The sequence below is a fragment of the Cervus canadensis genome, chromosome 8, assembly GCF_019320065.1.
Source record: "Cervus canadensis isolate Bull #8, Minnesota chromosome 8, ASM1932006v1, whole genome shotgun sequence".
NCBI lineage: Eukaryota > Metazoa > Chordata > Mammalia > Artiodactyla > Cervidae > Cervus > Cervus canadensis.
Window position 1 is genome coordinate 60193232 of NC_057393.1, and position 15594 is coordinate 60208825.

The window sequence follows — 15594 nt, forward strand, 5'->3', positions numbered from 1 at the left end:
CTCAGATCACAGAGCTGTGTGACCTGGTCTTTGTTCACATCCCAGAGCCCACCCAACACCACCATAGAGGGATGGCTCTGGGCAACTGCCTGCCACTCCTTATTCTTCCTGTCCTCTGTCCCCAGCTCCCACCTGGACCCCGTCGGTATTCACTCCACTCTCCAGGGCAGCGGTGCCGCCACCCCGGAGCACCCCTCTGTCATTGACCCGCTGATGGAGCAGGACGAGGGCCCTGGCACACCCCCAGCCAAGCAGAGCACCCCCAGCTCCAGGTCAGTAACTGCTTGCCAAGAGCCTTCCATCAGTGCACCTCGGTTGAGCGGGGCGGCCAGGAGGGTCATTTTTGCAGCCCGTGTACATCCTCTGAGGGACGTGGGTCCCAGTGCTGCCCTGCACTGCGGATGGCACACCAGCTTGTCAGGATTTGGGGTGGGGAGCACGCCAGTCCTTTTTTCCTCTCTCTCTCCTGCCCTCTCTTTTTTCTCTAGTTTTTCCACTGACTCCTTCTTAGCTCTACTTTTTTTCTTTTTCTCCTCCTTTTCTCACTTCACTTGTTCTCAGATACTGAATCCCACAGTCCTCACCCATCCAGGCTGGGGCGCTGGCCATCCACAGCAGTGCTGCCCCCAAGGAGCTCCTGGTTTGAGGGTAGATCAGTGAACAGGCACGTGCAGCACAGCTGAAGTGCTGGGAGGGGGAGTGGGGGCCATGATGGAGCATGGCTGGGAGCCAAGTCACAGCGTTCAGGATGAGCAGGGGTTGGCCATGCAAAGGGTGGGCATGGAGAGAAGTCAGGAGGAGGGACCAGCGTTAGTGTGGGCAGGAGGGGGCCCTGTTCTCTCAGGAACCGGAGGGGAGGTGGGGAGAGGGCTATGCAGGCTGGGTCATGAGGCTGTCACTGCACTCCTGGACAGAGCCCTTTCTCTGGCATGGCATTAATGGACTCTTCACGGAAGTCATAGGCTGGAAGCTGGGGTATCTTCAGGGCTTTCCTGCTTGTGAGCCTTCACTGTGCCCGTGATGGGTACACTTCAGTTTAGTTCAGTAGCTCAGTCATGTCTGACTCTTTGAAACCCCATGGACTGCAGCACGTCAGGCCTCCCTGTCCATCACCAACTCCTGGAGCTTGCTCAAACTCATGTCTATCAAATCAGTGATGCCATTCAACCATCTCATCCTCTGTCATCCCCTTCTCCTGCCTTCAATCTTCCCAGCATCCGGGGCTTTTATTAATGAGTCAGTTCTTGACATCAGGTGGCCCAAGTATGGGAGTTTCAGCTTCAGCATCAGTCCTCCAATGAATATTCAGGACTGATTTCCTTTAGGATTGAGTGGTTTGATCTCCTTGCAGTCCAGGGGACTCTCGAGAGTCTTCTCCAACACCACAGTTCAAAAGCATCAATTCTTTGGTGCTCAGCTTTCTTTATGGTCCAACTCTCACATCCATACATGACTACTGGAAAAACCATAGCTTTGACTAGATGGCGCTTTGTTGACAAAGTGATGTCTCTGCTTTTTAATATGCTAAGTTTGTTATAGCTTTTCTTCCAAGGAGCAAGTGTCTCTTAATTTCATGGCTGCCATCACCATCTGCAGTGATTTTGGAGCCCAAGAAAATAGTCTGTCACCATTTCCATTGTTTCCACATCTATTTGCCATAAAGTGATGGGACCAGATGCCACGATCTTAGTTTTCTGAATGTTGAGTTTTAAGCCAGCTTTTCACTCTTCTCTTTCACTTTCATCAAGAGGCTCTTTAGTTCCTCTTCACTTTCTGCCATAAGGGTGGTGTCATCTGCATATCTGAGATTTTTGATACTTTTCCTGCAATCTTGGATATACTTGCCTGCAGCAAAAGTGTTGTCACTCTCTGGCTCCTCCCCTGAGGTCCCACTCATCAGGCTCCATTGCTGCCCCGTTGCCTTTGCTCAGTTTATTTGCCAGCTTTCAGTGTCCCTGCGTTGTGAGTTCTTTGGTGGCTTTTGGTTCAGTACCCTCTGGGCCACAGACACTGCTCAGTAAACATTTGCTGGATGAGTTGTGGCCTGGAGGTTACCCTGGCTCTGACTTTCTCAGGAGAATAAAGTTAGGAAAACAAGTGCAATCCAGGTGGGTGAGATGCAACCCATGGCATGTGATGGACAGCTGGGCTGGAAACAGTGGCGTTGATGTCCACTCTGTTCCTGAGTGGCTGTGTGTTCACCTCTGCCACATCTCAGTGCCCTGCTTATAAAACAGGTCATTAGAAGTAGGGTCTGTGTCAGCCCCGCTCCCGGCTCCTCTGGTCCTGGGGCCTCCTAAGACCTGAGAGGGGAGCAGAAAATGGTTAGGGTGTCACCATTGTTTCATCTTTTTTCACGCCTGCCTCCCTTCCCGTGCACAATTGAAGAGCTTCATTTTCCTCCCTGAAAGGATGGTGACAGATGCTGCCAAGAAGACCCCAGAGCCACGAGTCGTCTTCATCAAGAAGTCCCAGTTGGAGCTTGGCGTGCACTTATGTGGAGGGAACCTGCACGGGGTGTTTGTGGCCGAGGTGGAGGATGACAGTCCCGCCAAGGGCCCCGACGGCCTTGTGCCTGGGGACCTCATCCTTGAGGTAAGTTCTGAGCTGCCGAGCAGCAGCCAGGCTGCCCTCTGCCCGCGTGTCGGGCTTCCTGCCATCTCAGGTGACATGGGAGGCGGGGGAGCACAGCCTCTGCTGGCATCCCCCTTGGGTGTTGAATGCTACCCAGACCCACTCTGGGTAAATATTAGGGAAGCAGGCGTATTAGGACCCAACTTGGGCACTCTCATTGGGAGGACAGATGATCTGCTCCTGGCAGCAGTAGGACTCAGGACTCTAGTCTGATGGTGAGTGCCATCTCCCTCTCACTGGGTCTCCTGTTGGATGGGGGAGGTAGGTTGTAGGTACTGAAAGCTACAAGGAGCGTTAGCAAGGGGAAGTGCTGTATTTCCAGTAGGCCTTACTGGCTCAGGGGCTAGAACAGGGTCTCTGCTGGGAGCAGCTTGAGGGCAGAGCAGGCACTCAGCAGAGGCCTCAGCCTCTGTTGATGTGGGGCAGATGGATGCCCAGTGATGGGGATGCTGAATCTCCTCCTTATCCCACTACTGGGCCCTCACGGGTGCTCAGCCCTCCCTGCTTCTGCCCTCTGACCCCTGTCTCCCGTCTCTGGGTAGTACGGCAGTCTGGATGTGCGCAGCAAAACGGTGGAGGAGGTCTACGTGGAGATGCTGAAGCCCAAGGACAGCGTCCGCCTGAAGGTGCAGTACCGCCCCGAGGAGTTCTCCAAGGTCAAGGGCCTGCCTGGCGACAGTTTCTACATCAGGTATCAGTGGCCAGGGCTGCCAGGGACTTGGGGCTTGGGGAGAGGCTTTCGGTGGAGACTGTTCCCTGTGAATGTCCCTGTGTTTCTTGCCCTTGAGGGATGGGACTATGAGCATTATTCCTTGGGCCCCAAATTGTAAGCTTATGATGAGATGCTTGTGACTTAGAAAAACCCTTGAAAGCTCCTAGGGCGAGATGGGCTCTCTCTTTAGAGTTTTGGGCCTGAGGAAGTTTGACACCACTGAGCCTCGTTTTCCTGTGGCCTGTGCCCCTCTCCGGGTCTCTCCTGACTCAGGTCTGCAGATTCCTCTGCAGTGTGTGTGGACGTCACAGCATCCAGAGTGCCCTGAAGTAATACATGAAAAGGGTGGAGTAGGGGGCGGGGATAGGCATCAGGCGTTTTCTAGGAGGCATGCAGCTTTCTTCATGAGATCTGAGGCCACACAGGAATGGAAAGTACTGATTAACTGTGTACCATGAGGTACGGGGTCCCTGTGTCTAGGCACAGCCTCCTCAGTCAAGGATGGCACGTTTCCCTTCTGAGAGGTTTCCGCTGTTTAGGAAGCATCGACTTTGATGTGGGAGGGGTGCAAGTGGGAAAGACTCTTTTGGGAGTGGAGATATGGCTTTGGTCCTTGGCAAAAAGGCTTTTATCTGATGGGCGTGAGGGAGCCCTGATCTCCAGGGATCCTGGGCTCCCTCTTTTGGGAACTGCTGCTAGAATGGGGAGAGATGGGTCCTGATCGTGGTCTGGGGAGAGCTTCAGAGCAGGAGAGTGGCCCTGGGGAGCTTGGCTCTAAAGGGCGGCCTGTGGCCTGACTCTTCCCCTCCATCTCCTGGTCCAGGGCCCTGTATGAGCGACTGGCAGAGGTGGAGCACGAGCTGAGCTTTAAGAAAGACGACATCCTGTACGTGGATGACACCTTGCCCCAGGGCTCATTTGGGTCCTGGATGGCCTGGCAGCTGGACGAGAATGCCCAGAAGATCCAGCGCGGGCAGATCCCCAGCAAATATGTGTGAGTGTTCTAGAGTCTGGGCCTGGGGCTGAGGCAGGCGGCACCTGTGGGGACGTCCCATGTGATGACGGCCTGGGCTGCTGGGGGCTTATTCTGACGTTGTCTCAGTTTCTGGTCTGTAAGTTTTGCCAAAGTAGCTTATCCAAAAAGCTGTTCCAAGTTTAGGTCAGTGATGTATACAAGTCAGAAGTGTAGCGGCAGCTTAGGAGACATGCTTCTTTTATGTTTGTTGAGATATAATTCATGTGCCATGCGATTTACCCAAAGTATGCAATTCCTTGGCTTTTAGTGTTTTCACAGATACGTGCAACCATCACCATAGTCAATTTGAGAATATTTTCATCATCTCAGAGAGAAGCCCTGTACCCTTCAGCTACCCGCCTTGTTCTCCTGTCTCCCTGCCCCCTGTTGCCAACCCTGAGCCTCCACTGGTCTCCTTTCTGTCTCTATAAGGTTCCCTGTCTGGACTTTCTGTGAATGGAGTCATACATACAGCACGTGGCCTTTTGTGACCGACTCCCTATACTTGGCATGATTTTTTTCAAGGTTCTTCCATGTTATAGTGCATTTCTATGCTTTCCTTCTTTTTGTGGCTGGAATGATAACTTTTAGTGTCACAAGTGAAGGCTGTCTTAGCAGTCCCCTCTGACCCTCATCTGAACACAGGAGTTGAGCTGCTCTGAGAACTTGCCCAGCACTGGCACCAAGGGGGTCCTCGGTGGCTTGGGTGCCAAGGTGGCCAGGAAACCCACGGAGGGTGGGGGAGGAACCTGGAGCCCCAGCTTTGACTCTCCTCGCCGCAGGTGGGCAGGGCGACAGGCGATGGTCCCTCCGCCCTTCCCAGCTCTGCTGTACTCTTGTCTTCAGAATGGACCAAGAATTCTCCCGGAGGCTCAGCATGTCTGAAGTCAAAGATGACAACAGCGCTGCAAAGACGCTCTCGGCGGCTGCACGCAGATCCTTCTTTCGAAGGAAACATAAGCACAAACGCAGCGGGTCCAAAGATGGGAAAGACCTCCTTGCCTTGGACACCTTTTCCAATGACTCCATTCCACTCTTTGAAGGCAAGTGACTGAGCTGGCTTCTCCAGCAGGCTGTGAGGCTGAGGTTTGCTGTTGACCACAGAAGCCTCACTGCAATGACTTGAACAAGACAGAGGTTTGCTTTTTTCAGACGTAACTGATCAAGGAATGCATGTCTGGGTTGGGATGGTGGCACTGCGGTCTTCAGAGTCTACCACCTGTAGGATGTGTCCTCTGTCCTTAAGGTCTCCCCATCTCCTGCCATCACATCCATGTTCAGGCAGCAAGGAGAAGAAAAGGACATGGCAACAGTATGCCTCTTTAAACAGCTTGCCTGGAAGCCCCACCCTTCATTTTCCACTTACACCTCATTGACCGCTTGCAACTGCAAGAGAGGCTGAAATGGCAAGGTTTTCACTGGTGCCCTGCTGGCTTCAGTAAAGCAGCTTCTCTTAGAAAGGAAGAAAAGAAGAAAGGGTGTTGGGTGGGCAAAAGGCAGTACTTTCCCAGTGCATTGCCTCTAGTTTGTTTTGGGGTTATTCCAGGCTGCTTGGTGTGACCAGGGGCCACTGTGCAGATCTTTCTGGCTTTACTCCTGAGTCTATCCTTACAAGATCCTCCCAGGGCCAGGCACCCGCCCAGTCCTGGGGTCGCATGTCAGGGAGCGCCAGACATCCTTTGGCAGGTTGCCCTGGGGAAGGGTATGTCTGTCTTGTAAAGCAGGAGGCTCCTATGGATGCTGCTCCCTGGACCCCCAGGTGTGACCCCTGTCCTGGAAGGTGTGCCCTCCCTGATAGGCAGGCTCTGGGGGGGGCAGTGGGCCTCAGAAGGCAGGACAGCTGGCTTCCTCCTCCCCTGCTTCCGCATGTGTTATTTCAGTTAGGTCTTAGGCACAGTGAGTTGAGTGAGTCCCAGCCTTGTTTCATGGCCCACTGTCACGATAGTCAGGTCAGGGGTTGGCAAACCAGAGCCTATGGGCCAGATCTGGTTCACTGCCTGCTCTTATATGGCCTTCGAGCTGAAAATAGGGCTTTACATTTTTAAATTTAAAATGTAAAAAAAAAAAAAGACTATTTGTCTTTTCACAGTAATAGTTCCTTGATTCTCCCTTCTCTTTTCTTCTGTAGACACCATCTCTGGTCTGTGGTATATATCCAGTGGATGTCTTTGGAAAATAGCCATTTGTCTAGTCATGGGGGTGCTCCCAGGTGGCGCTGGTGGTAAAGAACCCGCCTGCCAACGCAGGGGAGATAAGAGATGCAGTTTAATTCCTGGGTCGGGAAGATCCCCAGGAGAAGGGTATGGCAACCCACTCCAGTATTCTTGCCTGGAGAATCCCATGGACCAAGTACCCTGGCAGGCTACAGTCTACGGGGTCACAAAAAGTCAGACATGACTGAAGTGACTTAGCGTGCACACACATATTTTGAAGTTGTCTTTAAATGGCTATATCTTACTGTTAAATTTATCGTTATAAAATGTTTTATCTCTAGTACTGTTTCTGGCCTTAAAGTCTATTTTGTTTAAGTATAATTATCACACCAGTTTTCTATTGGTTAAGTGTTTGCGTAGTTCATCTTTTCCCATCGTTTCATACTTAATTACAGCTTCATATTTACGTGGTTCTGTAAACAGCATGTAGGGTTTTTTTTAACTCACTGTGACACTTCATCTTTTTTCATTTTATTGAGACATGTGTATAGAAAAGTGCAAATTCATCTACAGGAAAGTGTACAGCCTGAGATGTTTTCACGTTTGAACACATCAGTGACAGTTTTTATCCTTTAATCAGAGTATTTAATTACTGATTAAATCATCACTGATACATTTACCATCTTAGTATTTGTTTTCTCTTATCCTGCCTATTTTATGTTCCCTTTCTTTTCCGACTTTTTTTGGGATTAATCAAGCATTTTTATTTTCCTGCCTCCTCCTCAGTCTCTTAGTTTTTATTCGTTTTGTTTTATTCTTTGGGGGCTGGTGATTACAGCAGCCCTCACAATGTATATCTGACTTACTACTAACATGAATCATGACTTTGACCACTTCCCCAATAATTCTAAAACATCAGAACACCGTGACTTCCTTACCTCTTCCCTACTTTTTGCTTGATTATCATTTTCATTTTATATGTATTTTTAAATCCAGCAGTGTTATTGATTTACACACCAGTCACTCACTTATATTTATCCTTTCCATTATTCTTCATTCCTTCCTGTCATCCTCTTTCCCTCTGATTTTTTCTTTCTGTTGTATACTCCCTTCCACATTTCTTTTTTTCCAACTTGAGATATAACTGACATATATTATCGTGTAAGTTTAAGGTGTACAAAATGATAATTTGATATGTATATGAGTTGCGAAAGATTAACCACAATAAGGTTAGCTATAGTTAACACACCCTTTGTGTGTGTGTGTGTGTGTGTGTGTGTATGTGTGCGCGCTCAGCTGCTCACTCATGTCTGACTCTTTGCGGCCCCATGGACTGTGCCCTTACCTCGTGTAATTACCATTTTCTTGTTTTGATCTTCAGCATTTCTTATGATGCAGGTTTGTTGGTGACAGTCGCAGTTTCTGTTTGCCAATTTTCCCATGATTTTGCAGATTTTCCCTGGATATAGAATTGTAGTTGGGTCAATATTTTATTTATGCATTTAAAAGATATTATTCATTGTCCTCTAGCTTTCACTGCATATCATTTCCTGGGGCTTTTGCCACATACCTTACAAGCTTTGTGGTCAGCACAGTACACGTTTATTCTCTCACAGTTCTGAAAGCCAGAAGTCCACAATCAGTACTGTGGGGCCAAAATCAAGGTGTTGGCTGGTCCATACTTCCTTGGAGGCTCTAGGGGGGAGTCTGTTAGGTCCACTGGTTTATAATGTTGTTCAAGTGCTGTTTCCTTATTGATTTTCTGTCTGGTTGTGCTGGGTTTCCCAGGTGGTGCTAGTGGAAAAGAATCCTCCTGCCAGTGCAGGAGACATTAGAGACGAGGGTTCCATTTCTGGGTCAGGAAGATCCCCTGGAGGAGGGCACGGCAAGCTACTCCAGTGTTCTGACCTAGAGAATCCCATGGACAGAGGAGCCTGGCGGGCTGCAGTCCACAGGGTGACGAAGAGTCGGACACGACTGAAGTGACTTAGCACAACACAGCTCTGGCGGTACCATCCATCCCTGAAACCGGGATGTCGCAGTAAAGTGAAGGCGGATGAGACTGAAGGGAGAGATGGACGATAGAGAATCAGCACAGGACTGTGTATCATTTTAAACTGATGATAGCTTAATTTCAATCTTATATAAAAGCTACATCTCTCTGTTCCCCCCACCCCTTATGTTATGGATGACACCAATTACCTCCTTTTATACTAGGTGAATATTTGGTATATAATCACTTTTATGCTTTTGATTTTAATATCTGTACCAGTTTTAAAAGGAGTCTACATACCTCCATTAGGTTGCTTCCAGATTGTATGTTTGTATATTTACCCTTCCCAGGGAGTTTATTTTCTGTGGGCCTCTGACTCTGGTTGAATATCATGCTTGTGAGAGGCTCTGTAGCCTCTATGATTCTGTTATTGTGAGGACTTCTGACAAAGCAGACTGTTCTGAGAGGATCAGGAAACTGCTAAATTGGTGCCCCTCAGTGTGGAATGTTAATAGTCATTAGGGGAGAAGACGATTCTGTTGAGTTGAAGACATGGTCTTAATGTCCATACACAGGGAGATGGATAGGTGCAGTGCATCCGTGTTTTAGGATGTTCCAAAGGATAAAAGGGGATCAGTGTGAATCAACAGGGATGCTTTCAACAGAAACATAAGACTGAGTGAAAGAAGGAGTTGCAGAATATTTATTGTAGGTCATTTTTGTTGGACATACACATTTTCTAGGTTTTCTGAGCACGTAAAAGTCAACATAGAAGACTGACCTCTGGAAGGATATAGTATAGTCATGTCTGACTCTGTGACCCTATGGACTGTAGCCCGCTAGGCTCCTCTGTCCATGGGATATGCTTTAAATCCTTATAACCAACTATGATGCTAGTTGAGAGGAAGCTGCCAGGGACCAAGACTGGAGAAGACGGGTCAGAGAAGATGCCTGGCTTACCTGTCATGTTCAAAGTTTTAAAAGACGGGGTGTTTTTATCTCTTCTTGGAAGAAGTTCTTTGCACTGGGTCTGTGTTTTCTATTTTTTTTAAAGTGTTTACAAGTTTTAAAAAGTGTTTCTGAGATGCCAGCACAGTGATTGGTACCTGGGAGATGTCAGGAAGATATTTGCATGCTGGTTTTAGGCTATCTCTTTTTGCGAGGATTTTTTATTCATTTTGTGGAAGGGGAGGCTTAACTGCATGTATCAACTAGGATATTGGTTTGAGTGCTATAACTGAGACCAAATAACAATGGCTGAAGCATGATAAGAAGCTTCTTTCTCTGCCACGTAAAAGTCTGGATTGGTGGGCAGTCCCTTGGAGGCAGCTCTGTTCTGGGGACCATCAGGGAGCCAGGTCCCTTTTGTATCCTGGCTCTGTCATTTCCTGGGGGTTGTCGTCATCTGCAGGATCAGGGCTGGGTCACTGCCCCTCATCCTGTCCGTTTCAGCTCATGGGGAGGGGGATAGTTTGCTCACTGCATGGGGTGGGTCTGGGTCACACGACCCACCCCCTCAGGGGAGGTGGCACCTGTAGAGAACAGAATGTCTAATAGGAGTCAGGGGACCACGCATTGAACACACATCGGAGAGTTTGAGCAGAATAAAGTACTGCAACGCCGTGGTGTCCATGGAGTGGGGACACTGTGCAGTGGCCCTGCCCTGGTGTGCCTGAGGTGTGGGACTCTCAGAGCTAAACCTGGGCGAGTCCCAGGCAGACCAGAGTGAGCTGGGTACCCGACTCTGGACCTGTGGAGTGCAGGAGATAGGTCTGCCTGGGGTAAGCCAGGTCAGGGGAGCAGGGGGTCCCCAGCCCCTCCCAGCCCCCCTCTGCTCTGGGTGGGTGCCCATCCCCTGCTGCCCTCTCCCCCTCAGATTCAGTGAGCCTGGCCTATCAGCGGGTCCAGAAGGTGGACTGCACCTCCCTGAGGCCCGTCCTGATCCTGGGGCCCTTCCTGGATGTGGTGAAGGAGATGCTGGTCAACGAGGCGCCCGGCAAATTCTGCAGATGCCCCCTTGGTAAGGGAGGCCCTCGGGCCTACTGGGCTGCGTCCGTCCCTGTGTTTGTGTCCACCTGCTTCCCAGGGATGGATCTCAGTGTTTGCAGAGTCCTTCTGACTTGGGTCGCATCAGCGTTTAGCCTCTGGTTCTTTCTCTGGGAGTGAGGATGGCAGGGCTGGGTTTCTGCGCAGTGTTTTTTCCCTTGCCCATGCAGTGATAGCTCACAGTGCCAGACCTGCTGATTCCTGTGTCTGTGCTTTGCAGAGGTGATGAAGGCCTCCCAGCAGGCCATCGAGCGGGGTGTCAAAGACTGCCTGTTTGTCGATTACAAGCGGAGGAGTGGCCACTTTGACGTGACCACTGTGGCTTCCATAAAGGAGATCACAGAAAAGGTACCCATTGGCTTTCTGCGTAAGGTTTCTGAGGCCAAGGTGGGGTGGCGCTTTAGAAAGTTCCTGTATCTGGGTAAAGGCAGGAAAGGGGTTTGGAGTTGGGTTGTCCAGACCCCACACAGCCCCCGTTCCCAGCCTTGACCATCATCAAAGCTGACAGCCTTGTGGGGAGGGATTGCCCTGGATGAGGTTTCCCCACCGTGTGTCACATGCCTTCTTCATGTCAGAGTGGTTTTGCTGCCTTGTTCATCAGTAGCACCTTATGTATTCACTTATATAGGGCAAGGCCGGGCAGTGTCAGGTGAGGGGTGGGTCCCCTCCGTGGCAGACAAAGGCTGGGTTCCTGAGGCCCAGCTCTGCCCCTGCCTGGGTGTTCACCGTCTCCCTCCCTGCAGAACCGGCACTGTCTCCTGGATGTCGCCCCCCACGCCATCGAGCGACTGCACCACATGCACATCTACCCCATCGTCATCTTCATCCACTACAAGAGCGCCAAGCACATCAAGTAGGTGCCAGGCTCCTTAGGGGCTCGGCCCGGGCCTTGCTGGGCATGGGCTGCTGGCTCAAAGCCATGGGAGGTGGCGGGGCCTTGGCTTCGAAACAGGCATCCTGTGTAGGAGTGACCCTCCCCCACGTGCCCATCTCACACCGGGCCAGTCGTGTTAACCCAGCACAGCCCTCCCCATCCCTCTCCCGACTGTTTGGGGGCTGCCACAGCGCCTCGAGCTTGTGTCAGTTTGTCTGCATATCTCCCTCCTGACCCCCACGCCCCCTCTCCCTCTCCTGCCTTTCCTCTTGGTGCTCACGACACAGGAACCGGGTGGCCCAGCTCTCCCGGCAGCGGACGTGATGTGGACGGGCCTTTGGTCTTACTGAGCTCAGTTTTTGTGGTTAGGCTAATGACTTGCCAAGCCCCTGCGCCCCGCCCCCTGCCTCTGCCTTTCGGTGCTCCCCATCTTCTGGTACCTGCACTCGGGGGCCAGCTGGGGCATCTGGTGTCTTCCCCGTCTCTGCCCAGAGCTCCCTGTGGGGCCAGCAGGCTGCACTGTGCTCCACCAGGGGCGCACGTGCGGTGGGGGGGTAGCCCTGTTATTCTGGACAGAGAGGCTGAGAGGAGGGCATGGGGAAGGTGGGAAGGCTCAGCCAGGTTCTTGGATGTCCCGATAGGGAGCAGAGAGACCCCACCTACCTGAAGGACAAGGTGACTCAGAGGCATTCCAAAGAGCAGTTTGAGACAGCTCAGAAGATTGAACAGGAGTACAGCAGGTACTTCACAGGTAGGTGTGCGTCAGGCCCAGAGAGGAGCGGGTGGCAGGGACGGACACAGCCTTCCCAAGGATGCCCTTCTTAGAAGTGGTTAGAGCCCGCACTTCCGGGGGACCTGGTGACGCCACCGCAGTGAGCACTTTCATTACAGATGATCTCATTGCAGGCACAGGGCGGCATCGGGGACTTGCCGGTCCAAAGGTAAAGTTCACTAGTTCTGGCCTCGGGTCATAATCTGGTCTTGTTATGGCCTCACAGGCGCCGCGTGGCACAGCTGCGGCACTCCCCAGGCAGGTGCCTCAGCGGTGGTAGCCGTGACCATCCGTCCCCAGCACCCTCCAGGGTAGTCCAGTTTTGCAGTGGAGTTTAAGACAAACTGCACCATTACTGTCTCGTCTTTGAAACAAGGCAAACTAAAAGAAACTCTAATTTACCAATTGCTATAGTACTTGGTGGCTTCCAACTTCTCCCATGAAATCAATCATTTGTAGGGGGCATAACAAACAACAGTGTTGTCAAGAGAGGTGGAGACTGATTTTAATTTAACTTGGAGAGAGTGTTATTATGATTGGTGCTTCTCATGCAATATTTGGTCTCAGAACCCAGCCCCGGCTCTTCTGTGTATGTGTGTTTGTGTTTTAATTTCAAATCCATTACAGACCGATATTTCAGTTAAATACTTTAGCAATTTACTAGAGAAAGGAAAATTTTAAACTTCAAAACTTAACGACATACAGACTTTGACTTTTTATCAGATTTACCAGATGTGAAATTACTCCGTCACATTGTCATAGCAGTTTCTAAACTCTCACTGTCAGTATCTGTGGCAAGAAGCCAGGGCATGGCACTGCTCCATGGAGCACGCACAGAGCACTTCTCCAGTGTCTGCTGGGCCGTGGTGATGAAACCCTGCCGGGCAGCAGGCCTGAGCCGAGAGTCTTCTTTGGGCCACGGGGTGCCCAGCTCTTGAGACCCAGCCTTGTTCCGTCTAGAATCCTGCTGCCGATTGGACCGTCACAACATACCCCAGACTGCTTTCCAATGTTCTGGGACTCCCCGTTGCACAACTAGGTGCACCAGCCCGGGTCATCGCTGCTGTGGGGCCTGGCAAATCATGTGCATAGTCACATCCTGTCACCCCTATTACAGGGGTCAGGGCAGCCTGGCAAAATCAGACACCGGCCTTCGTGTGAGCCCCAGATTTTAACATCGTGCGAACAGTTGCTGAGAGGGATAGATAAAAAGCCAAAGTGATTTGCACTCAACTTTTTTTCTTTTCCAATTTCTTGCTGATGGAAGAGAAGTAAGGCAGGGGTAGAGCAGTTGAGCCAGTAGCTGAAAACAGGCAGAGCAGCAGGAAGAGTGAAAGATCTGTTTACTTGCCTCCTCCTGGGTGTCTTCCTCTGAGCCAATGACGTGTGTGTTTGGGGGCTCTCTTGCAGGGGTCGTCCAGGGAGGAGCCCTGTCGAGCATTTGCACTCAGATCTTGGCCGTGGTCAATCAAGAGCAAAATAAAGTCCTGTGGATCCCAGCCTGCCCTCTCTAGAGCACAGCGCTGGGAACGGCTGTAGCTTGGCCTCCAGCCCCACCGCCCGGCGCAGCTCTTTGCAGTGACTACAGATAGACACCTCTGTGTGTAAACATGGAGGGGAGGGATCCTTGAACCAGGGCTCCAGAAGCACCTCCTCTGTAGATGGAAGGCCACAGACGGACGGGATCCGGACCCCGGCCAGCGGACTGTGCTTCTCCCACATGTGTGTGCTTTAGGACAGAGACTGTGGGGTGTGGGACTCGACACCAACCTTCCTTGTAGCCAGCTCAACAGAGATGCTGCAAAGAGAACCCTTCAGATCACAAGTTTACAAGCCTTTTCTAAGTATTCGGTTGCTGATGTTTACTTGAACGGCTCCACATTGCCGCTGCCCAGCCCCTCCCTCCTCCTCACTGTGGCTTTCATGTTGGTTTTCTGCCCGCTTTCAGCGAGACGGCTCTGGAACCTCTCTGGGGGCCGCTTTGTTCCGGGAGGCTCTTGTCAGGGGGACCAGAGCTCTGATGAACGCCCTGCTCCTCGGGGGCCCCTCTCCTGGAAGGCCCCTGTGACTGCGGCTGCTTCGGAGCTAGTGCCTTCGTGGGGCTGCGTGCTCTCCTCCTGCACCTAAGAAGGCGACTTCCGCCGTCTTGTAGGCGCATCCCTCAGACGTCGTCTTCTGCCTTCTGCCACCTCTTGCTTCTCATCCACCTGTGTTCATGATTCCAGCGTTCTCTCTGATCCTCAGAGCTTCATGGGTTCCCTGTGACACAACCAATTCTGGGCAGGGTGTCAGGCTGGGGCTGAGACGTGCCACTGGGTCCTCCTTAGGTTCTGTGAATAGTGACAGCCTTTACCAGTGCAGATTTTGCAGAGTAATTCCCAAATGCTTTACAGTGGGGCAGGCACATCAGCTCTGTTTGATCTAAAAACAATTCGTATTTCAGACTCTGAATAGAGAGCTCTTACGGAAGCTTAAGGATCAATGTGGTCACTGTTAAAATTCAAGAAAGAGAAACTGGGATCTATCTAGTCTTGGCTTCAGCTCTCGCAACATGAGCAGAGCTCCACGAGGATGTCTTTGTTTTGTTTTGTTTTGTTTTTTAACGCATCTGATGCCAGATGTTCCTGGCTGAAGATTTGATGTGGTTCCTCCTTAAACTGTGCGTCCTGTTAATAATAGGTACTGTACGGGGCTCTGGGTAAGTGTCACTGGGGTAGGACCTCTATTTTAATACTGTTCCTAACATTTCATTTTACTAGCAAGAAATCGCTGATTTCATTTTATTCTTTGTAATTCTAGACACTAGATTATAGTTTAGCCATACTGACATTTTTTTAAAAAGGGATATATTTTCTTGCACAGTTGTTCGCAAGGAGACACGTTTCAGTCTCAGTGCTGCCCTTCATTTCACAGGTACACGTGTTCTGGCTCAGACAGCTGGGACCAACCGCAGGCCGTCGCGGGGTTTCGCTGGCACCCGCGAGGCCACTGCTCTGGGCGGCTGGGGTTGGCACAGAGATGGTACAGTGTGCACGGGTACTGTTCGGACAGACTGGGGTTTTCTGTACTAAAACCTTCCTTTGTATCAAAAGTTAAACAGACTTTAGTACAATAAATAAAGGTCAATTTCTGTAACTCGTTGTGAAGACACCTGTGTTTCGTGTGTTTTCCGCCTCTCCCCCGCCTCCTCAGCTCTTCGTTCCTACGTTTGAGACAGCCATCCCCCGCTGCGCCACTCGGCTGGAGCTGGCTGCTCTGTGAGGTTCCCTCCAGCTCTCGCGATGATCGGGCGCCCCTCTCACCTGCAGTGTCAGCCCCTCCGACTCCCTCCTTCCCTCCCATGTGTCCATCTGGCCAGTAGAGCACGCGCGCTGGTTGTAACCAGGCAGCTCACG

General features: G+C 51.1%; 1 protein-coding gene across 2 annotated transcripts in view; it reads left to right on the top strand.

The window, feature by feature from the left end:
• The window catches only part of DLG5 (discs large MAGUK scaffold protein 5), a 120556-nt gene extending 105222 nt beyond the window's left edge, over positions 1 to 15334 (top strand). For both annotated transcript variants that reach the window (XM_043476425.1, XM_043476426.1), the window contains 10 exons: positions 126 to 272; positions 2412 to 2595; positions 3177 to 3325; positions 4170 to 4340; positions 5208 to 5404; positions 10384 to 10527; positions 10774 to 10901; positions 11297 to 11406; positions 12069 to 12178; positions 13610 to 15334. In XM_043476425.1, the coding sequence (XP_043332360.1) occupies positions 126 to 272; positions 2412 to 2595; positions 3177 to 3325; positions 4170 to 4340; positions 5208 to 5404; positions 10384 to 10527; positions 10774 to 10901; positions 11297 to 11406; positions 12069 to 12178; positions 13610 to 13713 (1444 nt within the window). In that variant the 3' untranslated portion in view covers positions 13714 to 15334. The remainder of the gene's footprint in view (positions 1 to 125; positions 273 to 2411; positions 2596 to 3176; positions 3326 to 4169; positions 4341 to 5207; positions 5405 to 10383; positions 10528 to 10773; positions 10902 to 11296; positions 11407 to 12068; positions 12179 to 13609) is intronic.
• The last annotated feature ends 260 nt before the right edge of the window (positions 15335 to 15594 follow it).